The sequence below is a fragment of the Schistocerca nitens genome, chromosome 2 (assembly GCF_023898315.1).
Source record: "Schistocerca nitens isolate TAMUIC-IGC-003100 chromosome 2, iqSchNite1.1, whole genome shotgun sequence".
Taxonomy (NCBI): domain Eukaryota; kingdom Metazoa; phylum Arthropoda; class Insecta; order Orthoptera; family Acrididae; genus Schistocerca; species Schistocerca nitens.
In genome coordinates, this window is record NC_064615.1 from 835,910,395 (window position 1) to 835,932,612 (window position 22,218).

The 22,218-nt window shown below is 39.5% G+C and overlaps 1 protein-coding gene across 1 annotated transcript in view; it reads right to left on the reverse strand.

Annotated features, from left to right (window-relative positions):
* LOC126235376 (uncharacterized protein C18orf63-like) overlaps positions 1–22,218 on the reverse strand; it is a 165,470-nt gene that overhangs the window by 31,684 nt on the left and 111,568 nt on the right. Inside the window, exons 4-6 of the mRNA XM_049944099.1 lie at positions 13,713–13,878; positions 13,539–13,635; positions 13,189–13,452 (exon numbers count right to left, since the gene is read on the reverse strand). Of these exons, the coding sequence (XP_049800056.1) occupies positions 13,189–13,452; positions 13,539–13,635; positions 13,713–13,878 (527 nt within the window). The remainder of the gene's footprint in view (positions 1–13,188; positions 13,453–13,538; positions 13,636–13,712; positions 13,879–22,218) is intronic.

Here is a 22,218-nt window from a genome sequence, read left to right on the forward strand (position 1 = left end):
AACATTACAAATTACCAGCACCACAGTAGAAATTTTAGTTTATAATTTTGTGATATGCTTCTCTGAAATTATGAGAATGAAGCATTTCAAAAATTCTGTGAAATCAATACTTGTATGTTATTAAAACAAAAAACAATACTCATCTTACAGTTCTTTATCACATTTACAATGGGGGCTATTATCTGTTTGCTGCAGTCACCATCTTTCCACATTTTGGTTTTGCTGTACATAATTTTGACACTCTAAATAAATGGAAAACACATGATTTCAATTTTGACTGAAATTTGACAACATCTTGAATTTTTTTACAAAAATAACTGAAAACATACTGATTTGACACTGACTAGTGCTGCATAACACTGATCTGGTGGTTGCAGTTGCTGATCTATGTGTATCTTCTTACCAACTAGGCTGGTATTACACTGTCATACTTAGTTGTCAAAGTTGATATATCAAATATTTACACCAAAGAAATTTGGTAGTGTAATAGGGAACTTTGTCAAATATTGCCTTTTGTCAAATAAATATGATGAAATCTAGGGCCTCGCCGTACATTTTATCATAAAAATCATTCATCTTCTGTTCATGGCAATGTAAAATGTAACCTCTTGAAGTGCTGGTATCATTATAGCTATCAGAAGTCTGCAGTATGTTTGTAAACATGGCTGCAACATTTAGTTGGTGTGTTCCTTTGACTCTTTTGAATAACCTTGCTTCAACTAGGGTGGGAGGTGAGCAAGGGGTACAGTGCATGCTATTAATCGAGTGCTGATGTGCAGGTGGAATATGCTGCAGGCGACTTCAAATCCACAACTGCAGCTACAGCCATCCGTTTCTACATCCGGGAACATCCAGGCAGCTTTTCAGCAAGCCACAATAGAAGAGGAGCTCTCTAAAATAAAAAAAAAAAAAAAATTAGCTCTTCATTCTACTTTTTCTATTCTTGAACTCTGGATGCCACAAGTTACAAAGTGCTTCCTCTATTTTGTTTCAGTGACAAAACACAAATTTCATTGAAAAAGCTCTACACCATTATACAATACACTTTAAAAGCTGTCAGATGATATGTCTTTACAAATAGACCTTACTGGCTCACAGTTATTTATTGTTTAAAAAAGTGCTGAGAAGATACACTCCTGGAAATGGAAAAAAGAACACATTGACACCGGTGTGTCAGACCCACCATACTTGCTCCGGACACTGCGGGAGGGCTGTACAAGCAATGATCACACGCACGGCACAGCGGACACACCAGGAACCGCGGTGTTGGCCGTCGAATGGCGCTAGCTGCGCAGCATTTGTGCACCGCCGCCGTCAGTGTCAGCCAGTTTGCCGTGGCATACGGAGCTCCATCGCAGTCTTTAACACTGGCAGCATGCCGCGACAGCGTGGCCGTGAACCGTATGTGCAGTTGATGTACTTTGAGCGAGGGCGTATAGTGGGCATGCGGGAGGCCGGGTGGACGTACCGCCGAATTGCTCAACACGTGGGGCGTGAGGTCTCCACAGTACATCGATGTTGTCGCCAGTGGTCGGCGGAAGGTGCACGTGCCCGTCGACCTGGGACCGGACCGCAGCGACGCACGGATGCACGCCAAGACCGTAGGATCCTACGCAGTGCCGTAGGGGACCGCACCGCCACTTCCCAGCAAATTAGGGACACTGTTGCTCCTGGGGTATCGGCGAGGACCATTCGCAACCGTCTCCATGAAGCTGGGCTACGGTCCCGCACACAGTTAGGCCGTCTTCCGCTCATGCCCCAACATCGTGCAGCCCGCCTCCAGTGGTGTCGCGACAGGCGTGAATGGAGGGACGAATGGAGACGTGTCGTCTTCAGCGATGAGAGTCGCTTCTGCCTTGGTGCCAATGATGGTCGTATGCGTGTTTGGCGCCGTGCAGGTGAGCGCCACAATCAGGACTGCATACGACTGAGGCACACAGGTCCAACACCCGGCATCATGGCGTGGGGAGCGATCTCCTACACTGGCCGTACACCACTGGTGATCGTCGAGGGGACACTGAATAGTGCACGGTACATCCAAACCGTCATCGAACCCATCGTTCTACCATTCCTAGACTGGCAAGGGAATTTGCTGTTCCAACAGGACAATGCACGTCCGCATGCATCCCGTGCCACCCAACGTGCTCTAGAAGGTGTAAGTCAACTACCCTGGCCAGCAAGATCTCCGGATCTGTCCCCCATTGAGCATGTTTGGGACTGGATGAAGCGTCGTCTCACGCGGTCTGCACGTCCAGCACGAACGCTGGTCCAACTGAGGCGCCAGGTGGAAATGGCATGGCAAGCCGTTCGACAGGACTACATCCAGCATCTCTACGATCGTCTCCATGGGAGAATAGCAGCCTGCATTGCTGCGAAAGGTGGATATACACTGTACTAGTGCCGACATTGTGCATGCTCTGTTGCCTGTGTCTATGTGCCTGTGGTTCTGTCAGTGTGATCATGTGATGTATCTGACCCCAGGAATGTGTCAATAAAGTTTCCCCTTCCTGGGACAATGAATTCACGGTGTTCTTATTTCAATTTCCAGGAGTGTATTTCATTATGATTCGAAGTGAATCAATCTAAATAGTGTTTTACATTTTATGATATACACTTGACTGAGAAAATATAGTATAAAAAGTTAATTTATACATTAAAAACAGATCAGTTCCAGTTAAAATAAAAGTATATTAGTGGATTTTTGTGCCAATGTCACCACTGAATGTTGAGTTTTTCACTAATTTCATCATACCCTTTGCCATTCTGGTCAGAATATCCAGCTTCCTCCTCTTGAAGATTTTTGTAAAATGTGTGATATTGTCGCTGTTCCTTGATTATTCCCAGCGTGACAAATGTCCAAGAGGGCTTTTGTTTTCTCTTCCAGAAGTTTTGGTGCTCAAAGGTATTTCGGTTCCAACTGGAAAACTGTATTAGAATTTTTAGTTTTTTTGGAAACTGGCAAATTTTTGAATAGTTGATCATGGAAATGTTTGAAAAAGATATGATTAACATCACTTTAGCGATATTGAAATTATGACACTGTAAGTCATTTTATTTGATTTCCTTCACTGTCACTTTTGCATATTTTCCAACTGTTCCTTCTGCATAGCACCAAAATCCAGGAAGTCTTTCTGGTCCATTTCGACAACTTCATAAAGCATTTGTTTTGAAGCAGTCTGAACAACAGTATACCACACTGAAGGGTGATAGAAGTTAAACATTTTTTGCAGCCCTCTCTATACTGTCATGAACTAAATCACACTCTATTAAAGAATGGCCAAGATAAAAGAAGTATTGCTATATCATAAGAATGTTCAGAGTTTGTACAGCATGAAGAAATATGGTGCTCAAACTGACATTTTGATTTTGTCCTCCACAGGCGTGTCGGAGAACAAAACAACTGGATGGCCATGTACAATCTTTGGAGTTCTTGAAATATACATGATGCTACTTTGATTGATTTGCATTTAGCTACACCTTTGTGCCACATGTAATTTCTAGGTTTCCTGGTATCAGGATTGTGTACTGTGAGACTGTATACAGCTACAAAATGGTCTTCGCTTACAGCTTATAGGTAAAATTCCAGTAAATGGCATTCTCCTGCATGGTCCTGCTCTTTCATTTAATTTTTTAGATTTATAGCTATCTCTTTTCTCTTTAGCTGTTCTGAGTGCTGATCTTGCCCTCTCTCTTGATTTTCTTCGGACAGATTTTTAAAGTGATAACAGTGGTCACATACATCTTTTCTAGGTACATGTAAGCCTAGGTTAAACTGTGTATTCAGTACTTCTCTGTAGATCCAATATTCTTCAGCAGTAACCTGTTCATCTTCACAAAGTTTCTTGTATAGTTCATGCATTATTTATATATTCAAATCTCCTGGTAAGAACAGTCACACAGTGCACTGTTGACAGTAATGTGATGGAACAGTAGGAAATGATTTTATATGGTTCCTTATTTTCTCTCCTGCCTCGTCGGATCTCCTTATGGCAGGATGATGATGACGGCTTCCCTTGTCAGCACTTAAAATCTTTCATCATCCAGAATGCATAGAACATCCACCTTGCTGAAGATCTTGCTACACTTTCTCAGACATTTGGAGCAGTTCTTGTACTTAAATATTCATACTGGCACTTCTTTCTTAGCATTTGCTGTGTATGCCTTTCCTGACTGTCTATTCATTTTTCTTAAATACCATCTGGACTTATCTATATTATGAGAAAGAAAGTTGCCACTCATCATATAGCAGAGATGCTGAGTCGCAGGTAGATACAACAAAACGATTTTCACACTTAAAGCTTTTGGCCAATGGCCTTTGACAACAATAGACACACATACGCGCACACACACACACACACACACACACACACACACACACACACACACACACACACACACACACACACACACACACACATTCATGCAAATGCAACTATGTGTATGAGTTGAGTTTGCATGTGTGTGTGTGTATCTATTGTTGACAAAGGCCATTGGCAAAAAGCTTTAAAGGTGAAAATTTTTTTGATCTGCGATTCAGCATCTCCGCTATATAGTGAGTGGAAACTTTCCTTCTTCTAATATTGTTACATTCCACCCTGGATTTTCCATTGCTTGATTCTGGACTTATCTGTGTTCTTACTTCATTTTATATCTAAAAGGAAGTGCACACTAACATCAACCTCTTCACAGTGGATCCTTTAAAAAAGTGAACAAAATGTGACATGAGAATGAAACCAGTACTCACAGTGCTTAAAAGAATAATCATTGTTTTGTCTAGCATTTCTTCACTTCCTGAGATTCATAGGGGAAGTGCAATAGCTTGAAACATCATACATAAACTGTTCTGAGACCTGATGAACAGACAAATGCTTCAGCAGTGAGACGTGATGCAACATTTTGAACTGATGTCGCAAGAATTATTATTAGCTGCTAGATAACATATACTTCGCTTCTATACTAAAGCCTGACAACCAGGAGTGATAGTGTGGGGTGCCATTTCTATTAGGTTTGTCATGTGCAACACCCTTACTGCACAGTGATATGTTAACAACATTCTATGCCCCATTTTGTTGCCTTCATGGCAAGACATCCTGGGCTTACATTTCAGTAAGAAAAAGCCTGCCTGCACATTGCAAGAGTTTTTACAGCTTGTCTTCATGCTTGCCAAACCCTACCTTGGTCAGCAAGGTCACTGTATTTGTCCCTAACTGAGAATGTCTGAGCATTATGGGCAGGGCTCTCCAACTATCTCTGGATTTTGATGATCTAATTCACCAATTGGATAGAATGCTGCATAATATCCCTCAGGAAAACACCCAACAGCTCTATCAATCAATGTCAAGCTGAAGAAATGCTTACATAAAGGCCAGAGATGGACAAACACGCTATTGACTTGCTCAATTTGTGAAGCTCTTTCTCTTCAAAAATTATCCAATTTTTCTGAAATTGTAATCATTTACATGTCTGTACATATACACTACATATACTGATCTCCATCACATCAGATAATTCTTCATGGTGTGTCATTTTTTTTTTTGTCTTAGTGTGAATATCTCTTTCACTTCATCTAATACCGACAAAACTACTCTTATCCACGTGACATTTCAGACTTTTTAGCATCATGCTAAATTTCAAGAGTGTTCAAAAATTTTATTGTTAACAGATAAAAATGTTTCATGGAAGAAAAGAAAAGAACTATAGAAGTCACAAATGATTATGTAGAGGACATTAACCGCTCTTTAATAAATAAAAAAAAAATAAAAGTTGCATAAATATTCAGTAGTGTGTACCACTTTCTACTGCTTGAAACTGTAAAGTAAAGGGATCAGGGAAAATGGTTTGGAGTGTATCAGGTGATATCTGACACACAGAAAACTAAAATCAGGAAACTGTTTCTCACTATGGAAAACTGTTTTACATGGCATCCCAAAAGATTCAGTTCTAGGCCCAATTCTTTTGCTCTTTTATGTAAATGACTTATCTGTATATTTAAATTCTCAAGCAGTACTATTCATAGAAGATAACATTGTGCTGATTGAAACAATTAGCTTGGAGCAAGTTCCATCAAACATCATAATATCTCTAAAAATTTATACAAATGATAGCATCTAAATGGCTTTGAGAAGACTCAACACTATGCTCTTCAAGATTAAGCAATCAAGAACAAATTTGCTCCAAATTATTCATTAAATCCAGGAACAGCAGGAAGTGGGTGAGAACAAATTCCATGGGATACACCTGGAAAAAACTATGTCCATATGTCACGATAAAAAGAAAGAAACTAGAGATTCATGTCACCCATTATAGAGAAATAAGAAACATAAAAACAATCTTCTTTCATGAATATTAAACTAAGTTTTTACAATTATTCAATTATGATCTGTGCAGAAATCTGCCTGGTGGCTTCCCCTTTCATTTCTTTCCCCCAATCATCTGTTTCTTTTTGACTATTGAATTACAGTCTCCCATCACATTAAATTTTCATCTTCCTTAATTACTTCAATAATTTTCTTGTCTCACCATACATCATTTCAATACCTTCATCATCTGTGGAACTATTGTTGCCGGCTGAAGTGGCCGTGCGGTTCTAGGTGCTGCAGTCTGGAACCCTCGAGACCGCTACGGTCGCAGGTTAGAAATCTGCCTCGAGCATGGATGTGTGTGATGTCCTTAGGTTAGTTAGGTTTAACTAGTTCTAAGTTCTAGAGGACTAATGACCTCAGAAGTTGAGTCCCATAGTGCTCAGAGCCATTTGAACTGTTGTTGTGGTCTTCAGTCCTGAGACTGGTTTGATGCAGCTCTCCATGCTACTCTATCCTGTGCAAGCCTCTTCATCTCACAGTACCTACTGCAGCCTACATCCTTCTGAATCTGCTTAGTGTATTCATCTCTTGGTCTCCCTCTATGACTTTTACCCTCCACATTGCCCTCCAGTACTAAATTGGTGATCCCTTGATGCCTCAGATCATGTCCTACCAACCGATCCCTTCTTCTAGTCAAAAATGACTTCCTGACACTTAAATCTATACTCAATGTTAACAAATTTCTCTTCTTCAGAAACACTTTCCTTGCCATTGCCAGTCCACATTTTATATCCTCTCTACTTCGACCATCATCAGTTATTTTGCTCCCCAAATAGCAAAACTCCTTTACTACTTTAAGTGTCTCATTTCCTAATCTAATTCCCTCAGCATCACCCGACTTAATTCGACTACATTCCATTATCCTAATTTTGCCTTTGTTGATGTTCATCTTATATCCTCCTTTCAAGACACTACCCATTCCGTTCAACTGCTCTTCCAAGTCCTTTACTGTCTCTGACAGAATTACAATGTCATCGGCGACCTCAAAGTTTTTATTTCTTCTCCATGGAGTTTAATACGTACTCAAAACTTTTCTTTTGTTTCCTTTACTGCTTGCTCAATATACAGATTGAATAGCATCGGGGAGAGGCTAAAACCCTGTCTCACTCCCTTCCCAACCACTGCTTCCCTTTCATGTCCCTCGACTCTTATAACTGCCATCTGCTTTCTGTACTAATTGTAAATAGCCTTTCACTCCCTGTATTTTACCCCTGCCACCTTCAGAATTTGAAAGAGGGTATTCCAGTCAACATTGTCAAAAGCTTTCTCTAAGTCTACAAATGCTAGAAACGTAGGTTTGCCTTTCCTTAATCTTTCTTCTAAGATAAGTTGTAGGGTCAGTATTGCCTCATGTGTTCCAACATTTCTACGGAATCCAAACTGATCTTCCCCGAGGTCGGCTTCTACCAGTTTTTCCATTTGTCTGTAAAGAATTCGCTTTAGTATTTTGCATCTGTGACTTATTAAACTGATAGTTTGGTAATTTTCACATCTGTCAACACCTGCTTTCTTTGGGATTGTAATTACTATATTCTTCTTGAAGTCTGAGGGTATTTCGCCTGTCTCATACAGCTTGCTCACCAGATGGTAGAGTTTTGTTAGGGCTGGCTCTCCCAAGGCTATCAGTAATTCTAATGGAATGTTGTCTACTCCCAGGGCCTTGTTTGGACTTAGGTCTTTCAGTGCTCTGTCAAACTCCTCTCGTAGTATCATATCTCCCATTTCATCTTCATGTACCTCCTCTTCCACTTCCATAATATTGTCCTCAAGAACATCGCCCCTGTATAGACCCTCTATATACTCCTTCCACCTTTCTGCTTTCCCTTCTTTGCTTAGAACTGGGTTTCCATCTGAGCTCTTGATATTCATGCAAGTGGTGCTCTTTTCTCCAAAGGTCTCTTTAATTTTCCTGTAGGCAGTATCTATCTTACCCCTCATGAGATAAGCCTCTACATCCTTACATTTGTCCTCTAGCCATCCATGCTTAGCCATTTTGCACTTCCTGTCGATCTCATTTTTGATACGTTTGTATTCCTTTTTGCCTGCTTCACTTACTGCATTTTTGTATTTTCTCCTTTCATCAATTAAATTCAGTACCTCTTCTGTTACCCAAGGATTTCTACTAGCCCTTGTCTTTTTACTTACTTGATCCTCTGCTGCCTTCACTATTTCATTCCTCAAAGCTACCCATTCTTCTACTGTATTTCTTTCCCCCATTCCTGTCAATTGTTCCCTTATGCTCTCCCTGAAACTCTGTGCAACCTCTGGTTCTTTCAGTTTGTCCAGGCCCATCTCCTTAAATTCCCACCTTTTTGCAGTTTCTTCAGTTTTAATCTACAGTTCATAACCAATAGATTGTGGTCAGAGTCAACATCTGCCCCTGGGAATGTCTTAAAATTTAAAATCTGGTTCCTAAATCTCTGTCTTACCATTGTATAATCTATCTAAAACCTTCTAGTATCTCCAGGGTTCTTCCATGTATACAACCTTCTTTCATGATTCTTGAACCAAGTGTTAGCTATGATTAAGTTATGCTCGGTGCAAAATTCTACCAGGCGGCTTCCTCTTTCATTTCTTAGCCCCAATCCATATTCACCTACTACGTTTCCTTCTCTTCCTTTTCCTACTGTCGAATTCCAGTCACCCATGACTATTAAATTTTTGTCTCCCTTCACTAACTGAATAATTTCTTTTATCTCATCATACATTTCATGAATTTCTTCATCATCTGCAGAGCTAGTTGGCATATAAACCTGTACTACTGTAGTAGGTGTGGGCTTCGTGTCTATCTTGGCCACAATAGTGCGTTCACTATGCTATTTGTAGCAGCTTACCTGCATTCCTATTCATTACTAAACCTACTCCTGCATTACCCCTATTTGATTTTGTATTTATAACCCTGTATTGACCTGACCAAAAGTCTTGTTCCTCCTGCCACCGAACTTCACTAATTCCCACTATATCTAACTTTAACCTATCCATTTACCTTTTTAAATTTTCTAACCTACCTGCCCGATTAAGGGATCTGACATTCCACACTTCGATCCGTAGAACGCCAGTTTTCTTTCTCCTGATAACGACGTCCTCTTGAGTAGTCCCCGCCCGGAGATCCGAATGGGGGACTATTTTACCTCCGGAATATTTTACCCAAGAGGATGCAATCATCATTTAATCGTACACTAAAGCTGCATGCCCTCGGGGAAAGCAAGGCCATTTTGGTTAGTGTTACAAGGCCAGATCAGTCAATCATCCAGACTGTTGCCCCTGCAACTACTGAAAAGGCTGCTGCCCCTCTTCAGGAACCACACGTTTGTGTGGCCTTTCAACAGATACCCCTCCGTTGTGGTTGCACCTACGGTATGTCTATCTGTATCGTTGAGGCACTCAAGCCTCCCCACCAACGACAAGGTCCATGGTTCATGGGGGGGGGGGGGGGGGGGTCTGTGGAACTAGTAAACAAAAATTTGCACTACTGTGGTGGGTATTGTCTCAGGAGAAACAAGAGCTGTAGCTACCCTTGCTGTTGACTAATGTTACAAGGCCAGATCAGTCACCCAAAGTGTTGTCCCTGCATCTAATGAAAAGGCTGCTGCCCTCTTTGGTAATCACTGATCTCTCCACAAATACCCTTCCATTGTGGTTGTACCTATGATATGGCTGTCTGAAGTGTTGAGGCACACAAGTCACCCAACTTTTGCTAGGTCCATGGTTCATGGGGGTTACGAATTGAAATATTCTTGGCTTTTCAGTAATTAATGTTCATCATGTCTGAGACAGAGATGTAACATGCCTCTGCTAAAAAGAAGAGATGGTTGCATTTGATGGATGAGTGTGCCTTATCTGGGATTATGTGGCAAATACACCATTCCGTAGTGTCTATATAACTTGCCATTACAAGATGTTGGCTGTCAGTTAGCTAAATTCTCAGTTAATACAAATAGCAAAAACAATCTAAAGATGATCTGTGGTTTGTTGGTGCCTGCAAGAAGCAGATGGAAAATGTCAGGTTATAAGACATGTAAGAAAGGATTTTTAATAGGATTGGGCTGTATAGAACAAGTCCTGAATAAAAAAGTTATTTAAAATGTAACTGTTTTTTTAAATTATTTCTTCTTTTGTGATTTTAATATCTTGTCATGGTATTCTTGCAATCGGTCTTCCTTTTATATAAAGGGTGAACTCAAAGACCACTGATAAAATTTCAGAGGTTATTCAGGAATGTCATTTGAGTATTTGGAAGACAGGAATTTTATTTCTTTATTTAGTCCAAGAATAATTTTTAGTACATTATTTATACACATGATATAGGACAGGGGTAAACATAATTAATTTATGATTACAGCAGCCATTGTGACTACATGGTCAACACAATTGGAGTGCATAATAATATAAATTGACATACTACGTTGCTTCACCACATGACAGCTGTGGTTATTAGGAGGGACACATGATAAGTACAAGGTAACTTACAGTGTAGAGTGACAAAATACATAATTAACGATATTTGGTAAATGAGGTTTACTTATTATGATGTTCCAGAAATTCAGAGACAAAGCAGAAGCAGTGATCAAGCAAGACCTGTTTCAACTTTACCTTCAATGTTTTTAAAGTCGGCAGACATTTTAAGTAACAAGACATATGGTTATTAACATAACTCCAGCATGATACACTCCTCTTCAGCATAAGTTTGTACTTACTGTGTTTATGTGTAGGTTCAGTTTCTGCCCAGTTTTATATGCATGCACATAACACACACATCAAAAAAAGTTTTGCATCACCCCTGTTCCCAGAACTCCTGTAGATAGACGTAGACTGTGGTTATTGTATCACAGACACCGTCCCTTTGACTGTTCAGAGATGTCACTAAACCTGCACAAAGATGTAAACAACCATGCATGAGCAGCGCCTTTTAGATGGAGCGGGTCTGACAGCTGATAAGTTCCAGTCATTCCACCAGGAAGGAGATACACGTCTCGTGTTGTCTGTAGTTTAACCATGACTAGACGGCCAATACCGTGGTTCGATCACATCCATATTGTTACTTTGTGCCAGGAAGAGCTCTCAACAACAGAATCGTCCAGGCATCTCAGAGTGAATCAAAGTGACGTTGTTCAGACATGGAGGAGAGACAGAGAGACAGGAACTGTCAATGACATGCCTTGCTCAAGCCACCCAAGGGCGACTACTGCAGTGGATGACCGCTACCTATGGATTATGGCTCAGAGAAAACCTGAGAGCAATGCCACACGTTGAATAATGCTTTTTGTGCAGCCACATGACGTGTTACGACTCAAATTGTGTGCAATAGGCTGCAGGATGCACAACTTCATTCCCGACGTCCACGGCAAGGTCTATGTTTATAACCACGACACCATGCAGAATGGTACAGATGGACCCAACAACATGCCGAATGGACCGCTCGGGATTGGCATCACGTTCTCTTCAACAATGAGTGTTGCATATGCTTTCAACCAGACAATCGTTGGAGACGTGTTTGGAGGCAACCCGGTCAGGCTGAACACTTTAGACACACTGTCCAGCGAGTGCAGCAAGGTGGGGGTTCCCTGCTGTTTTGGGGTGGCATTATGTGGAGCCGACGTACGCCACTGGCGTTCATGGAATGGACTGTAATGGCTGTGAATGGCATCCTCTGACCGATAGTGCAACCATATCGGTAGCATACTGGCAAGGCATCTGCCTTCATGGACGACAATTCACACCCCCTTGTGCACATCTTGTGAATGACTTCCTTCAGGATAATGACATCGCTTGACTACAATGGCCAGCATGTTCTTCAGACATGAACCCTATCAAAACTGACTGGAATAGATTGAAAAGGGCTGTTTATGGATGACGTAACCCCCCAACCACTCTGAGGGATCTATGCCGAATTGCTGTTGAGGAGTAGAACAATCTGGACCAACAGTACCTTGATGAACTTGTGGACAGTATGCCACAATGAATACAGGCATGCATCAATGCTAGAGGATGTGCTACTGGGTGTTAGAGGTAGCAGTGTGTACAGCAATCTGGAACACCACCTCCAAGGGTCTCGCTGTATGGTGGTACAACATGCAATGTGTGGTTTTCATGAGCAATAAAAAGGATGAAAATGATGTTTATGTTGGTCTCTATTCCAATTTTCTGTACAGGTTCCAGAACTCTCAGAACTGAGGTGATGCAGAACTTTTTTTGAAGTGTGTAGTTAAGATTGTTTCGGTTTTCTTTTTTTAAGATGCCCCTGTGTTTTATAAAAATTAGTAGTCTCCTCTGGTTCATCACAGAATAATTGCATTTTTTTTTATTTCTCACCACCTCTTGTTTTGTAACTGTGTTGACTACAAAATATTTGTGCAATAGTTCAAAGGACAATGGTAAGCATTATGGGAGTTGTTTGGAAAAAAACTTGTTACGTTCACTTATGGTACTTGGTGTAGACAACAATAATGCCCACTTTATCCCCCCACCCATCATCACAAAGTTTGCATTCAGTACTGCTCAGTTCTGTCTCAGCTTTGTTTTTATATTGATTCTTCTGCACAACAGTATGGGTTCATTAAATGCAAAGCAAAAGTGACACAATGACACTGTACTGAGCTGTTTCTGCAGTGATAGCAACAATATTACAGTTCTTTTGCATCTGTACATAGGTACCTATGAGAAACTGTATCTTTCCGTGGTAAAATGATAGCATATTATAGACTCTTTTCCTGCTATGAAGTTATTTTGAATTCTTTTGTGAGGTTCAGGTTTACCCTGCATTTGTCTTAGCATGATGTTAACCAAGAAAATGTGCTAATCCTATGTATCTGATACTTATACTTGCCTGATTTAATGCCATAGGTTTTGGTATAGCATATCCCAGACGGCAACTAAGAATGAATGACTGACCACATACAGAAGGCATTTTCTTGTTCACATCTCTGAGGAATTCTTTTAATACAGACTCAAAATTTACTTGTTTCAACACCATAGCATTCATATGGCAGATGCAGATATTTGGATATGAGTACTGATTTGGTGCCAAAGGCAAAAAGAAGACGTTGTAATAAATCAAATTTTCATCACTTTCTGGCAACCGATAACCGTACTGCAAAATAATACAAGATCTGCCATGCTTTAAACAAGTTTTACATCTGTTACAGAATTTAATGGAGTGAAACAAAAAATAATTACCAAATTTTTCCAATGTCTTCTCAACTCTTTGTAAGTTTTGAATGGAGAACTTTCAGGTAAGTGGTGTGATACAGAGACAACTTTTCCTTTCTTCATACTGTTTGAATAGCAGCATTTTTAGTGAACTGTTCTAACACAAGACAGAGAAAAAGGGACTTTGTTTACTCAACATACCTTGGCAAAACATGAACCCACTGCGGTATTATAGACATTTCAGATATTACTGAAATTTTATGGGAAAAAAAGTCCTGACAGATTGATGGTATTATTTCCATTTCCTCTAGTTTCAAATGAGGTAATTTCATCCTTAATGGCCAAATTACAAGGAGAACCTCTTCATCTGGAAATAAACATTAAGAACATGTGTAGTCTAAAAGAGGGGTTGTGTTAGAAATGATATAATTATTAAAATGTTTTACATCCTAGGTGTCACAAGAACACAATAACAATGAGAAAATTTACTTCTTATGTCTTTGCTCTGTAAGGAAACTGAGATGGAAAAGAATGTTACAATTTCAGCAATGGTATGATACTAACAGTATGAAATCTCAGCCACAACATTAAACATGTAATCATTCCTCTATGTTACAGTATTACCTTACCCTTAAGAAATTACTGTCTAATTTACATAACAAACAATGCATTTCTACAGAAAGGGATGAAACTTCACTGAATCACACATAATCTGCAAAGAGCTATACAGCATTGTTCAGCCAAAAAGCTTAACTAAGAACTGTTTTTCATATACATAGCTATGTTTACGCATCACAGCTCTGGAGAAGTTTACTTGACAAATATCAGCCAGGTATGCAAATAACACATTGATACTAAATAAATGGGACTGCTCATATGTATTATGAAGAAACTATTTGCCATTGTATATTAGTGAGTGACTGTTTTTTGAATGTGAACTGCATCCTTTGCTCTAACAATTGACCAATTCAGTTGCAATTTGCTACAGACTTGCCCTGTAATCTCATGGAAAACATGGCATTTACGTATCTAGAAGGCAATAACATTCTTGTAGACTCTCTCATTTTAAAATGAAAAATACAGTATCAGGGATGAAATGGACAAAACAGGAGCAGCTTCTGAGCACACAAATGTGGATTCTGCGAAGGTTCTGTGGCGCCATAACCAGTCCTAGATTAACTGTGCTGTTACGCGAGTAAACATGGAGGTGAAGGGCTCCTTCAGATGGATGCAAAATCTCATATTGGTGCTATTCCAGTAATTGCTATAGGAAGCTCATCTACAGCTGAATAGGAGGAGGATGGAGAAGTTAGCACACCTATAAGCAGAAAACTTACAGAAAACCACAAAGGAAATCTCTGTGGTTATCGTGGTCAGTTGAGACACTGACACTAGGCCAAATTCAAATAGAAAAAATTAAAACAAACTAAACAGATAGAGACTCTCATTCATCTTCTAATCACAGAGAGAAAGGTGAAATCAATTTGCTTTATCAGAATATTAGTGTGGAAATGAAGAAAGTAACAGAGTTGTTAATTTGTTTGCGAGATTTCAGTAGTTGGAAAGAAATTGATCTCATGTAAACAATCAGATTGAAAATCTTAATATAAGTGATTATAAATTAGAGGCATATTCATGTGGCTCCAGCATGGATAAAGGAGGAGTTATGGTAGAAAAGGATTAAAAAATTTAAAAAGTGAGTAACAGTTAAAGATGGTATAGATAAATAAGTGGAGAGGTAAGTAAATTCTGTATAGATCAGGGTCTAGAATAATGTGTTTGTGAGTTAATATGAGGAAATGTAATACTTGTGATGTTACAGTATACGTATCTCCACTGTGTAACTGGGAAATTTTAATGAAAAGTTTTGATACGCTATTAATTGTCTGTCAAGCAAAATGGAGAAATTATTAATTTGTGGGAATTTTAATGCAAATTTCTTGAAGGAATCTGTCAGGAAAGTGACATAGCCACTTATAGTATGTTATAAATCTACCTACCAGAGTTGCTCAAGAGTGTAGCACCATTATAGATAATGTACTTACATAACAAATTCAGGTTAAAGAGACAAATACCAATCCTATGGTGAATGGACTGGCTGGTCATGATGCACAGTTAATCACATTATGTAACTTAGCTCTATGTTCATTTCAGAGACACTAAGAAAAAGTGAGGTTGATTAATGACAAAACTATTGGAGATATTAAAGAAAGCTTAAAAACTTTTGAGTGAGGTGAAGTTTACAAAGAACCTAATTCTAGCTGTAAATTCAACAAAATTTTTAAAGAATTTGTGTCCATTTTTGAAAGAAGTTTTCCTACAATGATAATTAAATGTAATGTTAGGAAGTTGTTAAAGAAAACTTTGATCACTGCAGGTCTCTTCACAATGAAAAAAGTTCTTGTACAAAATAGCCATAATAATTAATGATCTAGGAATACTTACATATTATGATCAGTACTGTAACATGTTAAGAAAATTTGTAAAAAAAAAAAAAAAAAAAAAAAAAAAAAAAAAAAATAATCCAAAAGTATATATAACTTGTCTCAAATTGACAGATGAGACAACAAAATCAGGTCCGACTAGAAAATTAAAAGAGAGACAGAGAAAGAGATTTTCACTCTGCAGCGGAGTGTGCACTGATATGAGACTTCCTGGCAGATTTAAACTGTGTGCCGGACCGAGACTCAAACTCGGGACCTTTGCCGTTCGCATGCAAGTGCTCTACCAACTGAGCTACCCAAGCACGACTCACGCCCTGTCCTCACAGCTTTACTTCTGCCCCTAGGCTGTGGATAAGCCATGTCTCCGCAATATCCTTTCTTTCAGGAGTGCTAGTTCTGCAAGTTTCGCAGGAGAGCTTCTGTTAAGTTTGGAAGGTAGGAGACGAGATACTGGCAGAAGTAAAGCTGTGAGGATGGGGCGTGAGTCATGCTTGGGTAGCTCAGCTGGTAGAGCACTTGCCCGCGAAAGGCAAAGGTCCCGATTTCGAGTCTCGGTCCGGCACACAGTTTTAATCTGCCAGGAAGTTTCTTATGGATGTCTTGTCTGAAATTATCAGATCAGACAATAAAACCAAATCAGTATGGAACAGAGAGAGAAAGGAGCCACAGAAGATGACATTATATCTGTTGACAAGAACAGAAGCGTACTGAAAGACAGTTCATGTGTATCAGATATTTTTAATAATTACTTGTTAAAAATAGATGAGAAAATTGATGCAGATAGTTCAAAAGAGAAAACAAAACAGTGCACTAGAGAAGCAATACAGAGAACACTTAGTGAAATAAAAACTAATCTCAAATCCTCATCTGAAATAAGCAAGTTCATCATGACTCTAAATACTAAAAGTTTGTATGGGGTGGATAATAAATCCTTCAACAAGTCACTAGAGTTGCAGCCCTGAATACAATGTCCTTAGTCGCCTATGTAATTCATAATTAATCAGGGTGTTTTCCCAGACACATTAAAATATACCATTGTTAGGTTGCTCTATAAGAAGGGTGACTCCACAGACGTCAATAACTGCCTGCATCATTTTCTAAATTTCAGCCGTAAATAGAAATATTAAAAAAGGTAGGAAGATTTTTCTGTTTAGCAAAAGTGACAAAAAGCAGATTACAGAGAACTGACGGCTCAACACAAAAGTTTTGTCTCAAGTACAGATAGTGTTGAGGATCAGTGGACAAAGTTCAAAACCATCGTACAATATGCGTTAGATGAGTATGTGCCAAGCAAGATCGTAAGAGATGGAAAAGAGCCACCGTGGTACAACAACCGAGTTAGAAAACTGCTGCGGAAGCAAAGGGAACTTCACAGCAAACATAAACATAGCCAAAGCCTTGCAGACAAACAAAAATTACGCAAAGCGAAATGTAGTGTGAGGAGGGCTATGCGAGAGGCATTCAATGAATTCGAAAGTAAAGTTCTATGTACTGACTTTGAGTAAAATCCTAAGAAATTCTGGTCTTATGTCAAAGCGGTAGGTGGATCAAAACAAAATGTCCAGACACTCTGTGACCAAAATTGGTACTGAAACAGAGGATGACAGACTAAAGGCCGAAATACTAAATGTCTTTTTCCAAAGCTGTTTTGCAGAGGAAGACTGCACTGTAGTTCCTTCTCTAGATTGTCGCACAGATGACAAAATGGTAGATAGCGAAATAGACGACAGAGGGATAGAGAAACAATTAAAATCGCTCAAAAGAGGAAAGGTCGCTGGACCTGATGGGATACCAGTTCGATTTTACACATAGTACGTGAAGGAACCTGCCCCCCTTCTTGCAGCGGTGTACCGTAGGTCTCTAGAAGAGCGTAGCATTCCAGAGGATTGGAAAAGGGCACAGGTCATCCCTGTTTTCAAGAAGGGACGTCGAACAGATGTGCAGAACTATACACCTATATCTCTAACGTCGATCAGTTGTAGAATTTTGGAACACGTATTATGTTCGAGTATAATGACTTTCCTGGAGACTAGAAATCTACTCTGTAGGAATCAGCATAAGTTTCGAAAAAGACGGTCGTGTGAAACCCAGCTCACGCTATTCGTCCACGAGACTCAGAGGGCCATAGACACGGGTTCACAGGTAGATGCCGTGTTTCTTGACTTCCGCAAGGCGTTCGATACAGTTCCCTACAGTCGTTTAATGAACAAAGTAAGAGCATATGGACTATCAGACCAATTGTGTGATTGGATTGAGGAGTTCCTAGATAACAGAACGCAGCATGTCATTCTCAATGGAGAGAAGTCTTCCGAAGTAAGAGTGATTTCAGGTGTGCCACAGGGGAGTGTCATGGGACCGTTGCTGTTCACAATATACATAAATGACCTGGTGGATGACATCGGAAGTTCACTGAGGCTTTTTGCAGATGATGCTGTGGTGTATCGAGAGGTTGTAACAATGGAAAATTGTACTGAAATGCAGGAGGATCTGCAGCGAATTGACGCATGGTGCAGGGAATGGCAATTGAATCTCAATGTAGACAAGTGTAATGTTCTGCGAATACATAGAAAGATAGATCCCTTATCATTTAGCTACAAAATAGCAGGTCAGCAACTGGAAGCAGTTAATTCCATAAATTATCTGGGAGTATGCATTAGGAGTGATTTAAAATGGAACGATCATATAAAGTTGATCGTCGGTAAAGCAGATGCCAGACTGAGATTCATTGGAAGAATCCTAAGGAAATGAAATCCGAAAACAAAGGAAGTAGGTTACAGTACGCTTGTTCGGCCACTGCTTGAATACTGCGGTGTGGGATCCGTACCAGATAGGATTGATAGAAGAGATAGAGAAGATCCAACGGAGAGCAGCGCGCATCGTTACAGGATCATTTAGTAATCGCAAAAGCGTTACAGAGATGATAGATAAACTCCAGTGGAAGACTCTGCAGGAGAGACGCTCAGTAGCTCGGTACGGGCTTTTGTTAAAGTTTCGAGAACATACCTTCACCGAAGAGTCCAGCAGTATATTGCTCCCTCCTACGTATATCTCGCGAAGAGACCATGAGGATAAAATCAGAGAGATTAGAGCCCACACAGAAGCATACAGACAATCCTTCTTTCCACGAACAATACGAGACTGGAATAGAAGGGAGAACCGATAGAGGTACTCTGGGAACACTCCGCCACACACCGTCAGGTGGCTTGCGGAGTATGGATGTAGATTGTTTCTGCAGCAGTGCTCTGACCTGCCTTCTGTACCATGGGTGATCATCTCTGTCATTTGTTAATTTACTTGGAGGAAATCTCTCAACGCGATACGGTCAATGGCAAGTAGCTGACTGTATTGGGCAAAATCTGTGTTAACTTAGGGATTTGTGGGCCGATGTGGCTGATAAAATTTACTATTTAAAGAGTCTATTGACTGATGTACTGCTTGGTTATGATTTTTTAAAGAAGACAGGATGCATTCTAGATTATGCAAGAAGAGAGTTCCTTTTTTAGGTATTTGCTGTATAACCATAATTATATTCAAGTGGTGTGTAGTGTCAAAGGGAAAGTTCTCCATTTTAATGTTGCTCATCTCAGTGAAATTTAGGCTCAGCAATTGATAGGAGTACTTAAAGAATTTCCCAATGTACTAACTGATAGATTAGGGGTCACGGATAAAATTGAGTACAAAATTCAGCTCACTGATCAAATCCCTATCTGCCAATCTCCTTATCAATTGTCTAATCCTAAAATAAAAGAGTTATATAAAATTATCACTTGACTTTGACAGGTGGTTTTATTAGGCCACCAGTGTCTCTGTATGCATTGCCAGATTTTATGGTTCCTAAGCACAGTGTAAGGATTATTGACCAGTGGTTGATGATCACTCCCTATCAAAAGTCGTATTGGAATTTGTATGTTACTGTCTAATCTGGTTTTCGGGAACTTTGTATTTTATCACACTAGATCTTAAGTCTATCATCAGTTGCCACTGGCCAAAGAGTCAAAGCCCCTAATTGCATTTTGTACTAATTGGATTCTGTCTGAATACTGCGTCACTTTCGGGTTAGCAGCTGCTGGGATCAGTGTGAGGGGAGCTCAAATACAAATGTGTTTACAGTTACTAAGATGATATTGTAATATACATGAAGACTTTCATTGAACACCACAATCATTTACGCCAGGTCTTGTGCCTTTTACATGAAGCCAGGCTGACTGTAGAACATTACAATGTAAATCAGGCCCAATGAGAGATTTCCTTTTTGGGACATATTCTGTTAGCTGATGGAATGAAGAGCAATCAGGATCATACTAAGCCTACCTAGCAATTGCCCCTACATAAATACAAGAAAGGCATGGATAGATTTATAGGAGGTGATTTTTTTTTAAAGGAGAGAGAGAGAAAGAAGAAGAAGAAGAAGAAGAAGAAGAAGAAGAAGAAAGTATCGCTTATTCTGCCCAATTGTCCACACCTCTGAATCAGTTGCTCCCAGCAATCTGTGCATGGTCTTGGCTATCACACCTGTCTTACATGTTTCTGATTTTGACCATGAATTTATCTTGCAAACTGATGCCTCTCATTCAGAAATAGTGGCCATATTACTTCCAGAATGAGAGGGTACTAGGACCCCGTTGCCCACCGATGTCAAGTACTCTGTATGTGAAGAGGCCTTGGCTCTCTTGTTTGAACTTGAGAAATTTAAGTTCCACCTTGAAAGCAAATTATTCTGGCTGCAAACAGATAATCAGGTTTTCACCCAGTTATGGGCAAGGCTCCACAAAATAGGAAGGATTGGTGGGTGGACAGTTGGAATTTCTGTCTCCCACTTTCAAGTGAAGCGTATCAAAGGTGCAAACAACCAAGTGGCTGAAGCTCTCTGTCACATGTTCAAATGCATCTCAGAAGTTATTAAGACCGCACAAATTATCCAGGAATCCGTATGTGTTTCTGCTGTTCTTGGAGGTATTCCTGTACTGTTTAGCAACTTAAAAGAGGAACCAGATGAGGATGCACAATGAAAGGACATAAAGCAACAGATTAGAGATGGTCAACAGATTCTGGGTTATTCTATCAATAAAGGCCTCTTAAAGACCTGCTATTACGGGAGGATCAGAGTTTGTTCTCCAAAGAATTGACTTATGTGGTTTTTAAATACTTCCTCCAATCTTTCGGTACTGAATTCGGTTTGATGTTCTTGATATGGCTTATACTGCTAGCTGTTGGTTTGGCCAAAGCCCTTAACATGTATCGGAATCCCAGTAATAAGGACATGGCTGAGTTAAATGTTTATTTGAAGGGCTTCCATTTTACCTTGTTGAGTTTGTGAGCAATTGGCGTAAAAGGAATTGCTTTTAACAATGCTTTGCTTGCTTTTACCTGTACCACTAGTGCAAGTGTTTTTTAATATTAGATATCTTACATTTTTTATTGTCTGTTAACCTTCGACTAGAAAGACACACTTTTATCTTTACTAATGGTACGTGTATTTTCTAAGTTTAGGTACCTTTAAAATTTTTCATTGTCAGTTAATTTTGATCCAGAAAGATTTTTATGTATGTGCACAACTGGTGTGTGTCGTCTCTGGGTTTAGGTATCTTTAATATTTTTCATTGTCAGTTAAGACTGAAAAGGCCATGCTTGTGTTGCAATTTATTTAGTTGGTACTTGCAGGTCGAAAGGGCTCACTTATTTGCCCTCATTTCCTCTGTCATGGTTGGAGGCCCTTGCACTATTTACCATTTATATGTTATGTGAATTTAATGTATTTTCTATGTGTGTGTTTTGTGTTTTACAATCTGTACTAAATGGAGTAACAGTTTGGGGCATTGATTGAGCTCAAGATTGTTATTTTGCTTTGGTTAATCCATCCATTTCAGCCCCTTTATTTGCTCTGGATTTGTCCTTAGTTGCTCTTGTAAATAATTGTTTATGCTTGTTGTTTTGCTAATGATGACTTTCTTATTTTAAAGCCTGTGTAGATGCTGCATATTCTATTACCTTGAAAGTTTTTTTTTTTTTTAATGATTGAAGCAAATGCATATTGTAGTCTTTGTAATATTGTTTTCCAAGTCACCAAAACTACTGTCAGACCCAATAAATACCTCTGGGGCAATTTTCTAATGTTTATGGGGTCCAAAGAGTTTGTTTTATTTTGATTAAAAAAAAAGGGAATTCTCTGTACAGAAACTGTAATTTTAAAAGTTTTTTGTTTGGGGTGTTTCCGCAAGCTTAATGGCTCATATACGTTTATATTAAAATTGGCCTCATCTTTG